This window comes from Papio anubis, chromosome 11 (genome assembly GCF_008728515.1).
Source record: "Papio anubis isolate 15944 chromosome 11, Panubis1.0, whole genome shotgun sequence".
NCBI lineage: Eukaryota > Metazoa > Chordata > Mammalia > Primates > Cercopithecidae > Papio > Papio anubis.
Window position 1 is genome coordinate 93,964,268 of NC_044986.1, and position 20,235 is coordinate 93,984,502.

Genomic DNA, 20,235 nt, shown 5'->3' on the forward strand with positions numbered 1-20,235 from the left:
TCTTTCACCAAAATTGCTACGTTAAAATTCCAACTTTTGATTTCTTCCCCACAGTCCTCTATTTATATGCCATGATAAAGCTATAAGCCAAAAAAGTAAAAGGAAGAAACAAAAGGAATTATGTAATCTTTAATTTTAAGAGACATTGAATAGTCAAAGTTTAACTACAATCTTGCCTTAAATGTAATTGGTGTTTATAATTACATCCCAGTCAGCTAGTTATTAATGGTTATAAAGATAAATACTTACAAAATTAACTTTCCAAAATTTTCTTCTTTTTCCTGCTTTATTTAGGTATAATTGACAAATAAAAATTACATATTTTGTATGTTGATCAAAGGGTACAAACTTACTGTTATGAAATGAATAAGTTCTGGAGACCTAATGTACAGCATGGTTAATAACAATGTATTATATACTTGAAATTTGCTAAGAGTAGATCTTAAGTAATCTCACCATATATACACACAAGGTAATTATGTGAGGTGATGGATATGTTAATTAGCTTGATTGTGGTAATCATTTCACAGTATAAATGTATATCAAAACATCACGTTGTATTCCTTAAATATATATAATTTTAAACTTTCATTTGTATAATTTTAGGTATAATTTGGGCGATTACAATGGAGAGATCATGTCTGAGGTTATGGCACAGAGACAGCCAATGAAACCTACTTATGCCATCCCCATCATCCCTATTACTAATAGCAGTCAATTTAAACACCAGGAAACAATGGATGTGAAGGAGTTCAAAGTTAATAAGGTGATTAATGTTTTTGTGATAATAGTATAATGGGATGGTGTTTTATCATCAGAATGAAGGTTAAAAAGAAAAATACATATAAGCTGGGCACGGTGGTTCATGCCTGTAATCCCAGCACTTCGGGAGACGGAGGTGGGTGGATAACCCGAGGTCAGGAGTTGGGGACCAACATGGTGAAACGCCATCTCTACTAAGAATACAAAAAAATTAGCCAGGCGTGGTGGCATGCGCCTGCAATCCCAGCTATTCGGGAGGCTGAGACAGGAGAATTAATTGAACCCAGGAGGTACAGGTTGCAGTGAGCCGAGATCGCACCACTGCACTACAGCCTGGGTGACAAAGCAAGATTCCATCGCAAAAAAAAAAAAGATAAAAAAAGATAAATACATATAAACCCCACCTTAATGTATACTGCAATGATTGTGCCATAATATGAAGAAAAGCAGAATTTTAATCTATAATTAAAATTTTATTTTTGTTTCTCTTCCTTATAAAGGGAAGCTTTTGTTACTATATCTGATAAAAGGAAAAACACTCCTTTTACAAGTTGTAGGATTATGAAGTATTGAAATAATTCATACAAAATATGGAGAGTTAGGGAGAAAGAGGTGAAATCCTCCCTGATCAGATGAGTTTTTCTTTCTTTCTTTATTTTTTTTTTTTGAGACGGAGTCTTCACCCAGGCTGGAGTGCAGTGGCACACTCTCAGCTCACTGCAACCTCCACCCCCCGAGTTTAAGCGATTCTCCTGCCTCACCTCCCCTAGTAGCTGGGACTACAGGTAGCGTGCGCCACCATGCTGGGCTAATTTTTGTAATTTTAGTAGAGATGGGATTTCGCCATGTTGGCCAGGCTGGTCTCAAACTCTTGACCTCAGGTGATCCGCCCGTCTCGGCCTCCCAAAGTGCTGGGACTACAGGCGTGAGCCACCGAACCCGGCCTCAAAGTTTTTCTGTCTTTTGTGGACACAATCGTGTATAAGAAGGAATTTTGGTATCTTAATAGTTTGTAATATAATGATTTAGAAATGGAAATATTTGACAGATTAGTATCTAAACAAATCACAATTTGTGAAGAATAAAATTTGTGAGAGGAAATAAAATTAGTGAAGGGAAACCGAGGTAAATAAAGGGGAGCCGTTAATTAAGTGGCACTTTCTTGGAAAGTGTACATCTGAGGAAAAAGTACCTTATGCATTTTTTTGTATGAAATTTTTCATGACTGGGTGAGGTAATCCCAGCACTCTGGGAAGCCGAGGCGGGCGGATCGAGACCATCCTGGCTAACATGGTGAAACCCCATCTCTACTAAAAACACACAAAAATTAGCCAGGTGTGGTGACGGGTGCCTGTGGTCCCAGCTACTTCAGAGGCTTAGCAGGAGAGTGGCGTGAACCCGGGAGGCGGAGCTTGCAGTGAGCCAAGATGGCGCCACTGCACTCCAGCCTGGGCGACAGAGTGACTCCGTCTCAAAAAAAAAAAAAAAAAATGTTTCTTGAAACTTTGCATCTACCATACCAGTTAATTTGAGGAATGGGCAAATTTGTCATCAGTTTTATCTCCCCTGTGTCATTTAATATCATTCTCACACAGGTGTTTTTTTGGTGTGGTAAACAGACCTTCCAGCCTGAATGTACAACCTGCCACACCAGTTTGAATGAATGATGATTTCCCCAACCTGGACTTTTTTTGGAGGGGACCGGGGGGAGGTGTTTAAAGCAGTGCCAGGGACCAGACCATTTTGTGAAAAAACATGGACTTTTTTTTTTCCCCCACTTTGTTAACATAGACATTTTGATTTTTAAAAAACGTAGGGGAGGGTGGGAGGAAGAATAGAATTATTCTCGTTACTCTCTTCAGTAATCTGGAAAGTTAGAACTGTGCCCCAAAATACTGGTTTAGTTTACTCATGTAAGTTTTTATTTAAATTTTGCATTTATCTAAATTTTATGTCCTGCATTTATAATATATTAGTTCTAAATGTATCTTTAAAGCTTAATGGGATTGTTTCCACTGTTACTGGTTTTTTTTTTTTTTTTGAGACGGAGTCTGGCTCTGTTGCCCAGGCTGGAGTGCAGTGGCACAATCTTGGCTCACTGCAACCTCGGCCTCCTGGGTTCAAGCAATTCTCCTGCCTCAGCCTCCCAAGTAGCTGGGATTACAGGCGCCCACTACCACGCCCAACTAATTTTTGTATTTTTAGTAGACGGGGTTTCACTGTGTTAGCCAGGATGGTCTCAATCTCCTGACCTCACGATCTGCCCGCCTTGGCCTCCCAAAGTGTTGGGATTACAGGCATGAGCCACCCCACCCGGCCTCCCACTCTTAACTGTTTTAATGTGGTCCCCCAATCTGAGCCCTACATGATTTTGTGAACTACTTTAGTATTATCCTTCAGTTTTCATATTTTAAGATTAATTATCCTATTCTTTGCTTTCCTCTGTAGTATGTGCCACTCACGCTTAAAAGTTACTTACTTTAGGCCAGGTGCGGCAGCTTATGCCTATAATCCCAACACTTTGGGAGGTAGACGCAGGCAGATCACTTGAGGTCAAGAGTTTGAAACCAGCCTCGCCAACATGGCGAAACCCCATCTCTACTAAAAATACAAAAAAAATTAGCCAGGTGTGGTAGCGCGAGCCTGTAATCTCAGCTACTTGGGAGGCTGAGGCAGGAAAATCACTTGAACCTGGGAGGCAGAGATTGCAATGAGCCGAGATCGCACCACTGTACTCCAGCCTAAGTGACAGAGCAAGACTCCATCTCAAAAAAAAAAAAAAAAGAAAAGAAAAAAGTAATAGATAATAATGTAGTCCTCAAGCACTGCCCTAGCTGATGGTTGATGTTAATTTTTAAATAACATTTTGCATTGGCATGGCCAGCTTTTGATTTGATTATCCTGTTAAATACAACAGTAGAAATTGTAGAGTGATGCCCTATGGTTTGGGAAAGCCATGGTTTTCCCAAAAAACCATAATGTCATAAACTACATAAAACGTAACATAAATATTTAGCATATTTACATAACCGTGGTGCTTGCCATGATCTTTTTCTTTCCAACAAATAACAATTTTTGCCACTACTTTATCTTACCTATTGCCTACATATCAAATTCATACTTCTCCCAACCTTTGCCATCATCTGTAATCCATGTGTCTAACATGCTGTGTTCCATCAGCTCAGTTACTCTTGCCTGTATATTTTATCCTGAATTTCCCCTATTTAATGATTTCATATCTTTATCCGTTAAGACTGTTCAAAATTCACCATTTCAGAAAGCTTTAATTGTTCAGCCCGCAAATCCTTACTACTCTTTATTTGTGTAACCCCTCACTCAGTATTATGGCTTTGTTTTCTACTATGTTAACAGTTTTCTGTAGTTTGCTTTCTGTATATACGAAGACATTTTCATTATTATTTGTCCTATATTTATTATTTCATGAGAATAAGGACTAGACAATCCCCTTTTAAAAAAAAATTCTCTTCTAGAATTTTCATAGAAAATTAAGAAAATGAGAGGAACCAGCAGTAAATATACTAACTGCAGTTGTAGGACTTCAGAAGTTGGAGAACTTCTGTTCTCTCCTTTTATTTTAATTGAAACAAAATTGTTTGTGTGATTATGTTTAGATTGTAGGATAAATTTGTGCTTTCATGGAGGCCAACTTCTCTAGACTTTACACTATAAGATGGCCAAACATAGAGTCTTGTGTCTCTTATGAATATGAATGCCCTCATTATAGCAATAAACTTCTTTTTAAAATTTTCCCCAAAACTGCAAGTGTGTTGAACATGGTTTCTGGTGTATAATTAATTCATGTCTTTGTTGCAGCAAGATAAAGCCGATCTTATCCGACCGAAACGGAAATATGAAAAGAAGCCCAAAGTCTTACCATCGTCTGCCGCTGCTACTCCCCAACAGACGAGTCCTGCTGCACTGCCAGTTTTCAATGCTAAAGATCTGAATCAGTATGACTTTCCCAGCTCAGACGAAGAACCTCTCTCCCAGGTACAAATACAATTCTCTATGAACATTGAGGAGGGATATAGGAAGTCACATATCTGACCTACTTTCTTTATTTCATTTAAAGGTTTTGTCTGGCTCTTCGGAAGCTGAGGAAGACAATGATCCTGATGGTCCTTTTGCTTTCCGTAGGAAAGCAGGCTGTCAGTACTATGCTGTAAGTTTCAGACTGTCTTTGTAAATAACAAACTGTTTACCTTTAACTGACAAAATTAAATAATTTGGATTTTTTTTTAAGCCTCACTTAGACCAAACTGGCAACTGGCCTTGGACTAGTCCTAAAGATGGAGGATTAGGGGACGTGCGATATAGATACTGCTTAACTACTCTCACCGTACCCCAAAGGTGTATTGGATTTGCACGAAGACGGGTTGGGCGCGGTGGAAGGTAAGGTATTTCTATATTCCTAGCAGAAGGATTTTTTAGGCGTTAGGGTGATCAAATTTAACTTTTAAAGTCAGGTAATCCGTCTGAACAACTCATTAGTTCCTATTTGCTATTCTTAACTGATTTGTTGACTAAAATATTTTTGTTGCTGTACTACCTGGTTCTTACACATCCATAGCTTTTGTCATAACTCTAATGGGTCCCTAATGGACCTGCTTTTCTCCACAAGGTGGAAAACTTCAGATAAATTATCAAGGGATAGAATTGTGAGAAAAGGCAACAGATGAAGACAAGTGTAAATCCTGATTGCGCACAGTGTATTAAGTTAAAGAAACTGCAAAAAAGTTGTTTCACACTAACTAGTATAATGAGTTTAACCTGACAATGAAAAGGATCTGTGCATAACCTGATCTTGACATCCCAGTTTGTCAGGATCTAATTGTTCTTCCTTTGTTTAAACCTTGTAGAATTCCTTCCTTCATACTCTAAATGCCTTTATGCAAGAAGTTGTTTGTATAGGGACAGGAAACAAATGGCAAAACACAAACTCAAGGAATGGAGAGACGTTAATGTATAATGTGTGGGGAAAATTAAAAGGGAAAGCAAATAATGGTATCAAGGCGATTTTTCAGGAAGAAACCCAAGGGTATATTTATGATAAACCAATGGCTTATACATATATTTTTTTTGTCTTTAACTCTTAATTGCAGAGGGTTTTTTTTATTATTTAAACATTGGTTAAGAATTATCTAGGCACTAAAATACGTTTTATTTAGTCCGTTTTTTTCCATCACTATATTGACATCAGGAGCAGTGAAAATTCTCTACATTGGCTATATTTTATTCTATTACTAACATTAATCAATGTTATTTTGAATTGGAGTCATTTATAATGTTTATATAAATAACAAGAGGCCAGGCATGGTGGCTCCCACCTGTAATCCCAGAACTTTGGGAGGCCAAGGTGGGTGGATCACTTGAGGTCAGGAGTTTGAGACCAGCTTGACCAACATGGGGAAACCCCATCTCCACAAAAAACACAAAAATTAGCTGGGCATGGTGGCAGGCGCCTGTAATCTCAGTTACTTGGGAGGCTGAGGCAGGAGAATCTCTTGAACCCTGGGGCGGAAGTTGCAATGAACCAAGATCGCACAATTGCACTCCAATCTGGGTGACAGAATAAAACTCCATCTCAATCAATCAATAACATAAGAATATATCCTCTAGAGTAGTGGATCTCAAATATTTTGTCTATAAGAAATGTTAATGGTATAAAATACTATGTTTTTTGTTGCTTTTCTTCTTTTTTCGCCCTTTCCCCCCAAAAGAATGAAGTTTTTGCTTAAATATAGAATAAATATGTTCGCAACATTTTATAAAGCGTTCATTTTGGTGCTTTGTAATGGAAGTGAAAATCTTTGGTTGAAAAACCATTTGTTAAAAGAACTTTTATTAGAAATTGAGATTGTAGCCTATAAGAACCAAATACTAAAATAATCAACTTTAAAGCTTTAAATATTCAGTATGAGTTGGCCTTTTGGCAGCTGGGGGGAAAAGGAAAAAGATTTCATATATAATCTTTGAATAGCTATTTTAAATAACTGTTTCTTATCTGATTTTTTAATAGGGTCTTACTGGACAGAGCTCATTCAGACTATGACAGTGTGTTTCACCATCTGGATTTGGAAATGCTTTCCTCACCACAACATTCTCCAGTCAATCAGTTTGCCAATACCTCAGAAACAAATACCTCGGACAAATCTTTCTCTAAAGACCTCAGTCAGATACTAGTCAATATCAAATCATGTAGATGGCGGCATTTTAGGCCTCGGACACCATCCCTACATGACAGTGACAATGATGAACTCTCCTGTAGAAAATTATATAGGAGTATAAACCGAACAGGAACAGCACAACCTGGGACCCAGACATGCAGTACCTCTACGCAAAGTAAAAGTAGCAGTGGTTCAGCACACTTTGGTATGTTGACTGTTATGGTGTACATTTCTATAGAAATATCAGGTCCAACCATTTGCCATTTGTTTGACTGTGTGGTCTGTTACATTGATGGCTTAAAGTCCTTTTCTCTGAAACAGTTAAAAAAAAAGAAAAAAAGAAAGAAAGATCTTGGTCTAAGTATTTATTTGAATCCTGTTGCTATAGGAGTTTGTATGTATGTGTCTTCATTTAAACATACCTGCGTACAAAGATGGTTTATTTCTATTTAATATGTGACATTTGTTTCCTGGATATAGTCTGTGAACTACAAGATTTATCATATTTTTCAATAATATGAGAAGAAAATGGGCCATAAATTGTTAACTGTTTTATGTTCAGATATTTCTCTAGTTTTTACCTAGTCTTCTTTAACATAGAGACCAGCAAGTGAATATATATGCATAACCTTATATGCTGACACAGTAATTCAGAATAATTTATTAAAGATAAACTAATTTTTCAGAGAAGAACATTTAAAGGGTTAATATTTTTGAAACGTTTCAGATAATATCTATTTGATTATTGTGGCTTTTATTTGAAATGTATCTAAAATAAATGCTGTTTATTTAAAATATTCCTATAATCTTAGCTGTCTGTTTTAAAGCATAAGTTTGTGTTATTTGAAGCATATATATTGTAGAAATTCACTATTGAATTATGTTACTACTGATTTTTGTAAAGGTAATCTAAGGACTCTAAAGATATTTATTGTTCCCCTAATTCACCCTGTAGGATTATAGTTAAACTGCTTCATAAATATGAACATTTGCTCTGATTCTTAAAGACCTCCAGAAAATGTTCTGTAAACTAGTTTACTTGGTGGTTAAAAAATGTACAGTTGACTCCTGAACAACATGAGGGTTAGGGGCACCTCCCCATGCAGTCCAAAATTCGTGTATAACTTTTGACTCCCCAAAAACTTGACTAATAGCCTGCTCCTGACCAGAATTACCAATAACATAAACAGTCCATTAGTCTGTTAACATAAACAGTCCAAACATACATATTTTGTATGTTATATGTATTCTGTACTATATTCTTAAAACAAGCTAGGAAAAAGAACATGTTATTAAGAAATTTATAGAGCCAGGCATGGTGGCTCATGCCTGTAATCCCAGCACTTTGGGAGGCTAAAGTGGGCAGATTGCTTGACCCCAGGAGTTCAAGACTAGCCTGGGCAACATGGTGAAACCCCATCTCTACAAAATATACAAAAATTAGCTGGGTGTGGTAGTGAGTGCCTATAGTCTCAGCTACTCAGGAGACTAAGGTGGTAGGAGCCCAGAAGGTCGAGGCTGCAGTGAGCCGAGATCGTGCCACTGCATTCCAGCCTTCACAGCAAAGCAAAACCCTGTTTCAAAAAAAAAAAAAAGAAATTCATAAAGGAAAGAAAATACATTACATTTACTAATCATTAAGTATAAGTGGATCATCATAAAGGTCTTTATCCTCGTCATCTTCACATTGAGGAGAAGGAGGGGTTAGTCTTGTCATCTGAGGGGTGACAGAAGCAGAAGATAATTTACAAATAAGTGGATCCAGGCAGTTCAAACCCATGTTATTCAAGGGTCAGCTGTACTTCTGTGAAATGGAAGTCTTTCAGCTCATGAGAAAAATAATCACAATTCAGAAATCAACTGGAAGATAAAGCTATTTTAGGGCCGAATAGCTTATTTATAATCCCATTAATGTTACTGTCTTTATCACCAAAAGCCAGTTTCTCTCTACTTTTATAGTCTTAAGAATCAAAATAAAGAACTTTTCAATAAAGACTTAAATATAGTGTTAGTGTAGAGGTTTTAACAGTATAAACTTCTCATAAGTTACCCTGGTAATGAAGCTTTCTAAGCTGTAAAAAATTCTTTGAGACTTCTCAGAAAATAGGCATGTTCTGTCAATCTCTATCTTCTCCACCCCTTAAATAGAGAAGTTGAAGTGTATAACTATCCTAAATATTTAAGAATTTTATAATGCTCTTTTTTTTATGAAAAATGTTTTGCTCTACTGCTTTAAATAGGCATATTAATAACAGCTGTAAAACTTGGTTGATTTGTGTTTGCCAAAGAACATTAAAAGATGAGCATTACCAAAAGCTTAGCTGAAAAGAAATAATTAGTAACCTTGTAATTTTTCTTCTTTATCATTTCTTTCCCTCATATATGCGATACAACTATTTATTTATTTAAGACTGGATCTTTCTCTGTCAGCCAGACTGGAGTACAGTGGCACAGTCATGGCTCACTGCAGCCTCAACTTCCCAAGCTTAAGCGATCCTCCCACCTCAGCCTCCTGGGTAGCTAGGACTGCAAGCATATGCCACCATGGCTGGCTAATTTTTTGTAAGAGACAGGGTCTCTCTATGTTGCCCAGGCTGATCTCAAACTCCTGGCCTCAAGTGATCCTCCTGCCTTGGCCTCCCAAAGTGCTAGGGTTTCAGGGGTGAGCCACTGCACCCAGCCTTGATACTACTTTTTAAAAATGAGTTTATCTATTTTTTTTCCTATTGTCTTAATTATTTTCAATTTCTCCTTAAAGTTTGCTAGATCTTGTAATACTTAGAGGATAGATACCTACAGACTACTGTAGGATGACACTATTCATTTATATTTGTGAATATTACAGAGACCTAAAGCTTTTCTCTGCATACTCTATAGAGTATATTGCAGTGCACCCATATGATAAGTGCATTTCACTTAATCCAACTCCAGACCCCTGAAGGAAAAAAAAGAAAATTTAGGCCAGGCGTGATGGCTCATGCCTGTAATCCCAATACTTTGGGAGGCTGAGGCGGGCAGATCACCTGAGGTCAGGAGTTCCAGACTAGCCTGGCTAATATGACGAAACCCGGTCTCTACTAAAAATACAAAAATTAGCGGGGCATGATGGCGGGTGTCTGTAATCCCAGCTACTCAGGAGGCTGAGGCAGGGAGAATGGCTTGAACTTGGGAGTCAGAGGTTGCAGTGAGCCGAGATTATGCCATTGCATTCCAGCCTGGGCGACAGAGCGAACCTCCATCTCAAAAAAAAAAAAAGAAAAAAGAAAATGTAGCAGCTCAAATGTTATACAGAATTCTAAATACAATTTACTGAAAGAATATATTCTCCAGAGTGAGCCTGGAGTAGGGGAAGTTGAATGTGTTGCTTCTCTTACAGCATGAGTGCCTGCATTGCCACTTTATTCATAGGTTAAGCATCTTACCTCATTCAGTAGTAATTGTGATTTTAAAGATAATTTTTAATTTTCATACGGCATGGCCCCCACATACAAACCAGACTACTTCCTCTGGCAGTTAACCAAAGAAACTCTGATGTAGTCTGATGCCAGCAGAAAAACTGGCAGCGTTGGGCTTATTAAAAGAGAAGAGTCAGGCCAGGCACGGTAGGTCATGCTTGTAATCCCAGCACTTTGGGAGGCCGAGGCGGGCAGATCACCTGAGATCACCTGAGGTCAGGAGTTCAAGACCAGCCTGGCCAACATGGCAAAACCCGTCTCTATTAAAAATACAAAAATTGGCCAGGCGCGGTGGCTCACGCCTGTAATCCCAGCACTTTGGGAGGCCAAGACGGGCGGATCACAAGGTCAGGAGATCGAGACCATCCTGGCTAACATGATGAAACTCCGTCTCTACTAAAAAAACAAAGAAAATTAGCCGAGCGTGGTGGCAGGCGCCTGTAGCCTCCCAAGTAGCTGCTGGGGAGGCTGAGGCAGGAGAATGGCGTGAACCCGGGAGGCGGAGCTTGCAGTGAGCCGAGGTGGCGCCTCTGCACTCCAGCCTGGGCGACAGAGCAAGACTCCATCTCAAAAAAAAAAAAGGAAAAAAAAAATACAAAAATTAGCCAGACGTGGTGGTGGGTGCCTATAATTCCAGCTACTCAGGAGGCTGAGGCAGGAAGATCGCTTGAACCCAGGAGGTGGAGGTTGCAGTGAGACAACATCACGCCACTGCACTCCAGCCTGGGTGACAGGGCAAGACTCCGTCTCAAAATAAATAAATAATAAAAATTATGCATGAAACAGAGTATTGACTGCGTTTTGACTATGGCCCATCACATGAGGCCAGGTGTAGAATTTTCCACTTGTAGTATCAGGTCAATGCAGAAAAAGTTTTGGTTCTTGGAGCATTTCAGATTTCTGACTTTCATATTAGAGATTGCTCAACTTGTTTATGAGTTTGGAAGTTAACTATTTTGTAAAATACAAGTCACCTGATAAGCTTTGCTGCTATTTAAGCCAAATATATGAGTTATAATATAGCCATTTCTGAATATTCAATCATTGTTTTTTTTGTTTGTCTTGTTTTTGAGACGGAGTCTTGCCCTGTTGCCCAGGCTAGAATACAGTGGCATGATCTCAGCTCACTGCAACCTCCACCTCCCAGGTTCAAGCAGTTCTCTGCCTCAGCCTCCCAAGTAGCTGGGATTACAGGCACCCACCACCATGCCTGTTTTTGTATTTTTAGTAGAAACAGGGTTTCACCATCTTGGCCAGGCTGGTCTTGAACTCCTGACCTCATGATCCACCCATCTCGGCCTACCAGAGTGCTGGGATTACAGGCGTCAGCCACCGTGCCTGGCCTTTTTTTCGAGACACAGTTTCACTCTGTCTCCCAGGCTAGAGTGCCATGGCATGATCTCACTCACTGCAACCTCTGCCCGCTGGCTTCAAGTGATTCTCATGCCTCGGCCTCTCAAATAGCTGGGATTACAGGTGCGCACCACCACACCCAGCTAATTTTTGTATTATTAGTAGACATGGGGTTTCACTATGTTGGCCAGGCTGGTCTTGAACTCTTGACCTCAAGTGATCCGCCCACCTTGGCCTCCCAAAGTGCTGGGAGTTTTAAGTTAAATCGGAAATTCTAAATGAAGATAATAGAAGTCCATTTTAGTAAAGTGCATGAGCTTTAATATGCTCATTTTATAGTCTGTTTCAGCTACTCAGAATCTTTTTTACTTTCCTTCCCACTCTTGACTATTTTGCATATTTATATAGCCTGAGCAGTCAGGTATTAGGCTTCCTAATACCCGAGTATTGTGTGAGTTAGGTGTGTTGAGTGCTTGGTCCTCTGGATACCATGCAGCAGGATAGCACAGTGGTAAGGAACTGGGAAAGACCATATGTGTATATGGAATTTTGGGGGCTAGGTTTTAGTACTTAAGGATAAATTGTATATTTTTAATAATCTTCAGTTAATAGGTGATTTTGGACAGTTTCCAAATACAGTTTTGTTTTTTGTTTTTTGTTTTTAACTCACAAAAGCACCTTGGGAAGTTGAGTGTTCAGTGACTGAGTATTCATTTGCATAAGGACTCTTATGTAAGAGTCCTTATATAATTCAGAAAGACTGGAAACAGAAAGTGATTTTTAAGCTAGTGAATTCCTAATTTCCAGTAAAATTTCACCAGCATTCTGAATTATTTTCCTAAGCTTTCATATCTGCAGTAAAGATTTGGTTTATTTTTATAAATGAATAGGAGATACGTGGTTAGAATGATACGTTCCAAGTCTTAATATCTATAACTTAGTGCAATTTAGTTTGTAACATAACATTTTAATCTTACTGTGGAAAAGGAACTCTGGATTTGAGCACTGAATATTTTGTAAGGTTTTGTGAATCTGCAGGACCTTGACTTTATTCAAATGTGTTCCAAAATTCAGAATTTTTGTTTCTTTTTTTTTTTTTTTGAGACAGAGTCTTGCTCTGTCGCCCAGGCTGGAGTGCAGTGGCACAATCTCGGCTCACTGCAACCTCCGCCTCCTGGGTTCAGCAATTCTCCCGCCTCAGCCTCCCGAGTAGCTGGGACTACAGGTGCGCACCACTACACCTGGCTAATTTTTGTATTTTTTTTAGTAGAGATGGGGTTTTACCATATTGGCCAGGCTGGTCTCAAACTCCTGACCTTGTGAGCGTCCGTGCCCAGCCTCAGAACTTTTTTGCTATAGAAGGTGGATTATTACATAACATCTGTAGCAGAGTCAGGAGTAGCACCTGTAGTAAAATACATTAATAGTTCTATACTCATATAATAAAGTGCAAGAATATTCACACTAAGAGGAATATTTGACTGCAGATAATCTCATGTTCAATCATTCATAGCCAGATGAGGTCAGGTCTGGTCATAGTTTGCCAACAAATGAATTACAACAAACTTTGGTTTTCAAATTAGATTTCTAGATGGCTGATAAGGGCTCGTGAATCCTGTCAACTCAGTCTCATTAATTTAGGAGATCATACTTTAATAACTGCCTGAAGAATCATTTTGCTTTATATTTCTTTAAAGTTATCTTTTGTTTTATATTAAAATAATGTTTGGCCTGTGTACTAAAAGAAATTTCTAATTCAGGGTCTTTAGGCATTTGGGGTTACTTTTGGTTTTATTAAAAACAAAGTATACATTTTGAGGGGCTGGGTGCTGTGGTTCACGCCTGTAATCCCAGCAGTTTGGGAGGCCGAGGCAGGTGGATCAGGAGTTCAAGACCAGCCTGGCAAACATAGCGAAAACTCCGTCTCTACTAAAAATACAAAAACTATCCTGGTGTAGTGGCACACACCTGTAATCCCAGCTACACGAGAGGCTGAGGCAGGAGAATCGCTTGAACCCGGGAGGCCTGGGCAACAGAGTGAGACTCCCTCCCCCCCCTCCCAAAAAATGTGTACATTTTGGTAATCTAAACTCCATCTTTCACGGCTGAATGTTTCCTTAGCACCCATCACTTTCCCCTCAGCTTCTCTCCTTTGATCATCTCCGTTGATGACCTTTAGCTATAAGAGTACAATGCACAGAGCAGCAGTCTGAGCTATAGGCTGTCCAGCTGCTGGTGCACATACCATGACTTCCCTGTAGTACAAGTGGACTCAGAGTCTTAGGCTGCGCGCAGTGGCTCACGCCTGCAATCCCAGCACTTTGGGAGGCCAAAGCAAGGGTGGATTGCTTGAGCCTAAGGAGTTCAAGACCAGCCTGAGCAACATGGTGAAACCCCCATCTCTACAAAAAATACAAAAATTAGCCAGGCATAGTGGTGCTCGCCTATAGTCCCAGCTAGAGCTACTTGGGAGGCTGAAGTGGGAGGACCAGTTGAGCCCAGGAGCTCGAGGCTGCAGTGAGCCCATATCACACCACTGCACTCCAGCTCAGGCAACAGAGTGAGACCCGTCTCAAAAAAAAAAAATTCTGCCCCAGAGAATTGGTTACTTAGAAGCTACCAAAACAAAGGTAGTTTCTACTTCTGCCTAAGTATTTCTAGTGAAGGTAAATTCAACAACTTTCTAGATCGAGTTATTTGAGGATCTTGGTTAGCACATTTGTCTATGTATTGAACCAAAAACTGCCTTCTTAAATTTAAAGTTGCAGGTCCCTGGTTTGCTCATGGAAGCATACCGAGTGAGTTTGCTCCCCCTCCGGCATCATGATGGCCTTCACACAGTTGAAGTTCTATCATGCTTCCTTTCCTAGTCCCATTCCTGTTTAAATATTTGGAGCTTTTAATCCCATCCCACACATAGGATTCTCCCTGCATAGACCCTTGTTTGTCAGGTGCTCTAGGTATGCGGGCTTTTTAAGCACTTGATTCATACTGTTGGTACATCAGAAGTTAGATTTCTTATAAATATTAAATCCAAGAATTTTTGTCTATTTTTCAATTTAAAATCTCATTGCTTTGGGGTTCTCTTTTCCTTCCACTGCTACATCTGTGTGACCTCAGAAGTTTCTTCATCTCTAGGTGAGGTTGTAGGATTTCTTCCTACAACCTCCAAGAGTCCTTCCTGACCTCAAAACTTTCTGGTTTTGTGTAAGGATTCTGACTCTAGATTTGGTCCTCTGTCAGCAACAACCATCTTGCCCACCTTTGTGTGAATTACAAACTTGATTCCCACACCATATCAAGAGGTAAACATATAACCTAAAAATGTTCTACCTTGATATCTCAATCCATTCATAGACATTTAGAGAGGGTGAGGGTGGTCATTTTTGTCTTATTTCCATTTAGCATTTGGTTAGACTTTCAGGTTATAATGGTATCATGACCTGAGGTCATCTCAGGATAAAGACCTGGAAACTTTTTCTGGATAAATAATGTATAAAACCCAGTTCAGATTTCATTTGCCCATATTTACTACCTTTGTGCAAGTTTTTCTACTCATTCACACTAGAACCTTCTTTAGGAATTGAACTTTATTTCTCAGAAGAAATATAAAACCTTAGCATCTCATAGCTGAAAAGGACCTTAATGATCACCTAATTTAATCTCATTCTCATTTTATTTATGTATGTATTTATTTTTAAGATGAAGTCTCACTCTGTGGCCCACGCCGGAGTGCAGTGGTGCAATCTCAGCTCACTGCAACCTCTGCCTCCTGGGTTCGAGCAATTCTCGTGCCTCAGCCTCCTGAGTAGCTGGGATTACAGGCGTGTGCCACCACGCCTGGCTAAATTTTTGTATTTTTAGTAGAGACGGGGTTTCACCATGTTGGTCGTGATGGTCTCAAATTCCTGACTTCAGGTGATCCACCCGCCTCAGCATCACAAAGTGCTAGGATTACAGGCGTGAGCCATGGCGCCCACCCTGTCTTTCTCATTTTAGATGAAGACACAGAGTCCCAAAAGATCTAACTTTCCCAGGAATAGAGAGCTAGTTATGATAGAGCTGAGGACTAAGAATGTCAAGGTCTTTTGGCCCCTAGACCATGGTTTTTGTGCATTTTTCTTAGACTATTTGCCAAAAGTGTCCAGGAAAAATTTCATAACTAGACTCTGTAGAAGACAGCAATATCTAACAAATAGGCCAACATAGTAATCTAAAATGTTGATTGCATTTTTTCTTTTTTTTTTTGAGACAGAGTCTCACTCTGTCACCCAGGCTGGAGTGCAATGGCCTGGTATCAGCTAACTGCAACCTCCACCTCCCAGGTTCAAGCGATTCTCCTGTCTCAGCCTCCCAAGTAGCTGGGAATACAGGCTCATGCCACCACACCCAGCTAATTTTTGCATTTTTAATAGAGACGGGGTTTCACTATCTTGGTCAGGCTGGTCTCGAACTCCTAACCTCGTGATCCACCCATCTTGGCCTCCCAAAGTGTTGGGATTATAGGTGTGAGTCACTGTACCTGGCCTTGATTGCATTTTTATTTCCAAGTCTGTATTAGGAAGAAGTTAACAGTTGTTAAGAAGTGAAATTCACAAGACCTTCAAAGACCCAGGATTAAGATGTTAAATAAGGCAAAAATATTTGGACTTTATTCATGTGAATTTCTAATTAGTTCCTGATAAATGTTTAATTAAACACACACACCAGCAAAGTTCTACAAAAGAATACTTTCTTTCATCTATATAGACTTTCATACATAGACATTCAGTGAATGCTAAATTATGGTTTTTCTATATATATAATGACCTGACCTTCCAAAAATGGTTTGCTTTTAAATTTACTGAGCATTCTCTACTAGAAAAGCCAAGGCTTAGGCCACACACTCAAACGTAGGAAATTCAGCTGTAAATCTCAAAAATATATTGGCAAAAGTATCTAGTGAATCAAGGATCCTTACATTTAAATAATTGCTTTTCTTGGATTTTTTTAAACATAAGGAGAATATTAACTATGAAATTGTTTTAGGGCAGCATTGACCTTTTCTTTTTAGATTTTCTTCAAGTTTCAAAACAACACATTTCTGTTTATATGGAAATGATCATGTTGACAGTTATTTTTATGTCAGTATTTAAGGAGCATTCTATTATCAATAAAAATCTTTTCTAAAGATTGCAGATTTGTGAATTACAACCATAGTAGGAAAAGGAGCTCATCAAAGGACAGATACCAACTGAACAGATTTTAACATACACAGAAAATAAGAAAACCAATTTCCAACAAGAAGTTACTTTTTTGCCCTTGTAACCCAAGAACTTAGTTCGACTCAAGTATGAGAGCCTGTGTAGATACTAATAACTTACGAGGTTTTCTTGAATATTATTTCACAATTTTCTGATCCATTCAAAATATGGCAGAATTTGTACCTAAGCATTTTCTAGTTGTACCAGGCAGAAACTATATCCTAGAGGGTAAAGAAAGATTCTTCATGAGTTACATAAGTGAAAATTATAAGACCTGAAGTGATATTCTAGCTAAATTATCAAACTGCAGTTAAACAAGAACAAATTAGGTGACAGTATTTTGAAAACATTAAACTTTAGATTGAGGAAATGTGCATGATTTATGGATTCCCTGGTAGCCAGGGATGCATGATAAATCTTTTTTTGTTTTAATTAATTACTCAAACAAACATCACAGTCTTCTTAAAGACGCCTTTAAAGTCAGAGGTATTGTGATTGTATGTGCTTTTTTTTTTTTTTTTAATTGGCAAAAAAAGAGAAAAAGGTTTCCTTTTTAAAAACTGCACACACTTTTTTGGGGGAGTAATAAATGAACATTTTTTTGTTTGTTTTTTTTAGAACTGAGCTCTCCATAGACAAACATAAGTAGCATAACACAGTGTCTTTCCTCAGACATCATTCTGTACAGTAAATCAACATAAACAACTCCGTTCTTATTGACTGGATTTTTTCCAGGTGGGTTAATTGGGTGGGGAAAATTAATTAACCTTAACATTGGAGCCTCTTTTCTTCCTGTTAAACTTAAAGGATGAGTTCTTTAAAAAAAAAAAAAAAAAAAGGCAATAAACCAACCAACAACTGTAATCTTTCATATAGAGGAAAATTTTTTAATGACTATAATTAGAAAATATGTAGAACAATTAGTATATATACACAGAGCTGTTAGGGATCATCTGAATGCATTGGGAAGATATGGATTAAATAGAAATCAAATGATAATTATCAGAATTTCTCTCAAGCTCAGTGCAAAGTTGAATTCCAAATCTATGGATTTTAAAAGCTGATATTACCTTTCTACACTGTCTAGAACAAGTGTCACAGCTTAAAAAAAAAAAAGTGATGTTGAAATTTGGGAAGTGAGAAGTTCTCTTTCCTGTGTTTAATTCAGGAAGTTTAATTTTTTTTTTTCTTTAAATTCATGCCACTCTTGTTAAATGTGGTAGCAGAAACACAGAAATTTTCATTTGGAAGTGATCTTTAGCAGGATCATGATCCTTTGTCAGATGCTTCAATTTTGCACACATTTCTTTTAATGCAGAATTTTCGTTTTAGTATTGTAAGACATATATGACAGCTGGGCATTTGTATAAAGTGTTTCTTTATTTTATGTTCAGCATTTACAGCCGAACAATACCAGCAACATCAACAGCAACTGGCACTCATGCAGAAACAGCAGCTTGCACAAATTCAGCAACAGCAAGCAAATAGTAATTCCTCCACCAACACATCACAGGTGAGGGATTTGTCTGTCTTATGATTATCCCTCATTGTTTCCCACCAGAGTTCATCTCTAATTACCAACTGTTGTCATAGAACCTTGCATCTAACCAGCAGAAAAGTGGCTTTCGCCTGAATATACAGGGTTTAGAAAGAACACTACAGGTGAGTATGGAAGCTGTTGCCTCTGCTCCCTATTTTAAAAAGTAAAACTAAGCACTTAGTTTAATGAGATGAAGATACTGTCTTCCCGTCTGACCTGTAGTCCGTTAATGTACCTCTTGAATATATAACCCCACCCAGTTCATTCTGTTGGGCATGTTAATTACTATTAAGACTTTTAAAATTATGCAAAAATAACCTTTCCTACTGTTGAAAGAGATAACTTTTAAACCTAAATCATGATAAATGTTTGCCATTTAAACACATGTAGGACATAAAGCTGAGTTTTGAGTCTCTATGCATCTTGCAGGAAAAATTTATTTTTAAAAAGTTGAGGGGCCTATCAGTTTCTAGGTTAAATTATGTGATATTTTGTTGCTTCCATTTCTAAAGGGATAGTTATCTTATCCCAAAGGTACCTTTCATTGTGTGTGTATACATACATGTGTGTGTATAAGTTAGGTGAAGGAAGTTTACGTATTTATTCATTCATTATACGGATTTGCAAATCACTGAAATGTTTACTAGCGTATTTCTTGTCCAACATTTTGTGTTGGAGGTTTGCTGTTTCCACATTATAGAAGGCTTATTTTGGTAATCAACTTATACATATTATATATTGTCACATATGAAGCAAAATTTACAACTTAGATTACTTTTCATTTTTCAAATATATGACTATCAAAAGAGATGATTACTGTTGCATCTCAAGGTACTAAAAAAGAAAGATTTCAGTGGTTTGCCGTTTTTACTTACTATATTCAAACTGATTTTGGTATACATGTGTAGCTTTGCTACTGATTTGATACTAAGTGATACTGATTAGATTTCTTTTGTATTTTCTTTTTAGGGTTTTGTTTCTAAGACTTTGGATTCTGCTAGTGCTCAGTTTGCTGCTTCTGCTTTGGTGACATCAGAACAACTGATGGGATTCAAGATGAAGGATGATGTGGTGCTTGGAATCGGGGTGAATGGTGTCCTTCCAGCCTCAGGTAAGAATAAAGACATTTAAATTGTTTGGGTTATATTTATAACATATATCTATAATATAAACAGCAAAGTTGTACATTGTTTAGATGTTTCTTTCTTTTTCTCTCTAGGAGTATACAAGGGCTTACACCTCAGTAGTACTACACCAACAGCACTTGTACATACAAGTCCATCAACGGCAGGTTCAGCTTTGTTACAGCCTTCAAATATTACACAGACTTCAAGTTCCCACAGTGCACTGAGTCATCAAGTAACTGCTGCCAATTCTGCAACTACTCAGGTTCTGATTGGGAACAACATTCGATTAACTGTACCTTCATCAGTTGCCACTGTAAACTCTATTGCCCCAATAAATGCACGACATATACCGAGGACTTTAAGTGCTGTTCCATCATCTGCCTTAAAGCTGGCTGCCGCAGCAAACTGTCAAGTTTCCAAGGTCCCATCTTCATCCTCTGTAGATTCAGTTCCAAGGTGAGTAGTTATTTTAGCCTACATACCTGGAATAGGAGATCTAACTTCAGTCCTCCAGCATTGTTCTTTACCTATTTCTTTGTGCTTCCTGTTCTTTTCTTTTTATACATT

At 38.3% G+C, this 20,235-nt stretch overlaps 1 protein-coding gene across 8 annotated transcripts in view; it reads left to right on the forward strand.

Annotated features, from left to right (window-relative positions):
* Positions 1-20,235, forward strand: part of EPC1 (enhancer of polycomb homolog 1) — a 113,871-nt gene that overhangs the window by 89,980 nt on the left and 3,656 nt on the right. For 6 of the 8 annotated variants that reach the window (XM_031652411.1, XM_031652413.1, XM_031652412.1 and 3 more), the window contains 9 exons: positions 607-766; positions 4,597-4,773; positions 4,856-4,945; positions 5,027-5,175; positions 6,803-7,155; positions 18,396-18,514; positions 18,595-18,663; positions 19,511-19,652; positions 19,761-20,124. In XM_031652411.1, the coding sequence (XP_031508271.1) occupies positions 607-766; positions 4,597-4,773; positions 4,856-4,945; positions 5,027-5,175; positions 6,803-7,155; positions 18,396-18,514; positions 18,595-18,663; positions 19,511-19,652; positions 19,761-20,124 (1,623 nt within the window). The remainder of the gene's footprint in view (positions 1-606; positions 767-4,596; positions 4,774-4,855; positions 4,946-5,026; positions 5,176-6,802; positions 7,156-18,395; positions 18,515-18,594; positions 18,664-19,510; positions 19,653-19,760; positions 20,125-20,235) is intronic. The other 2 variants (XM_031652416.1, XM_031652410.1) reach the window with 1 other exon arrangement.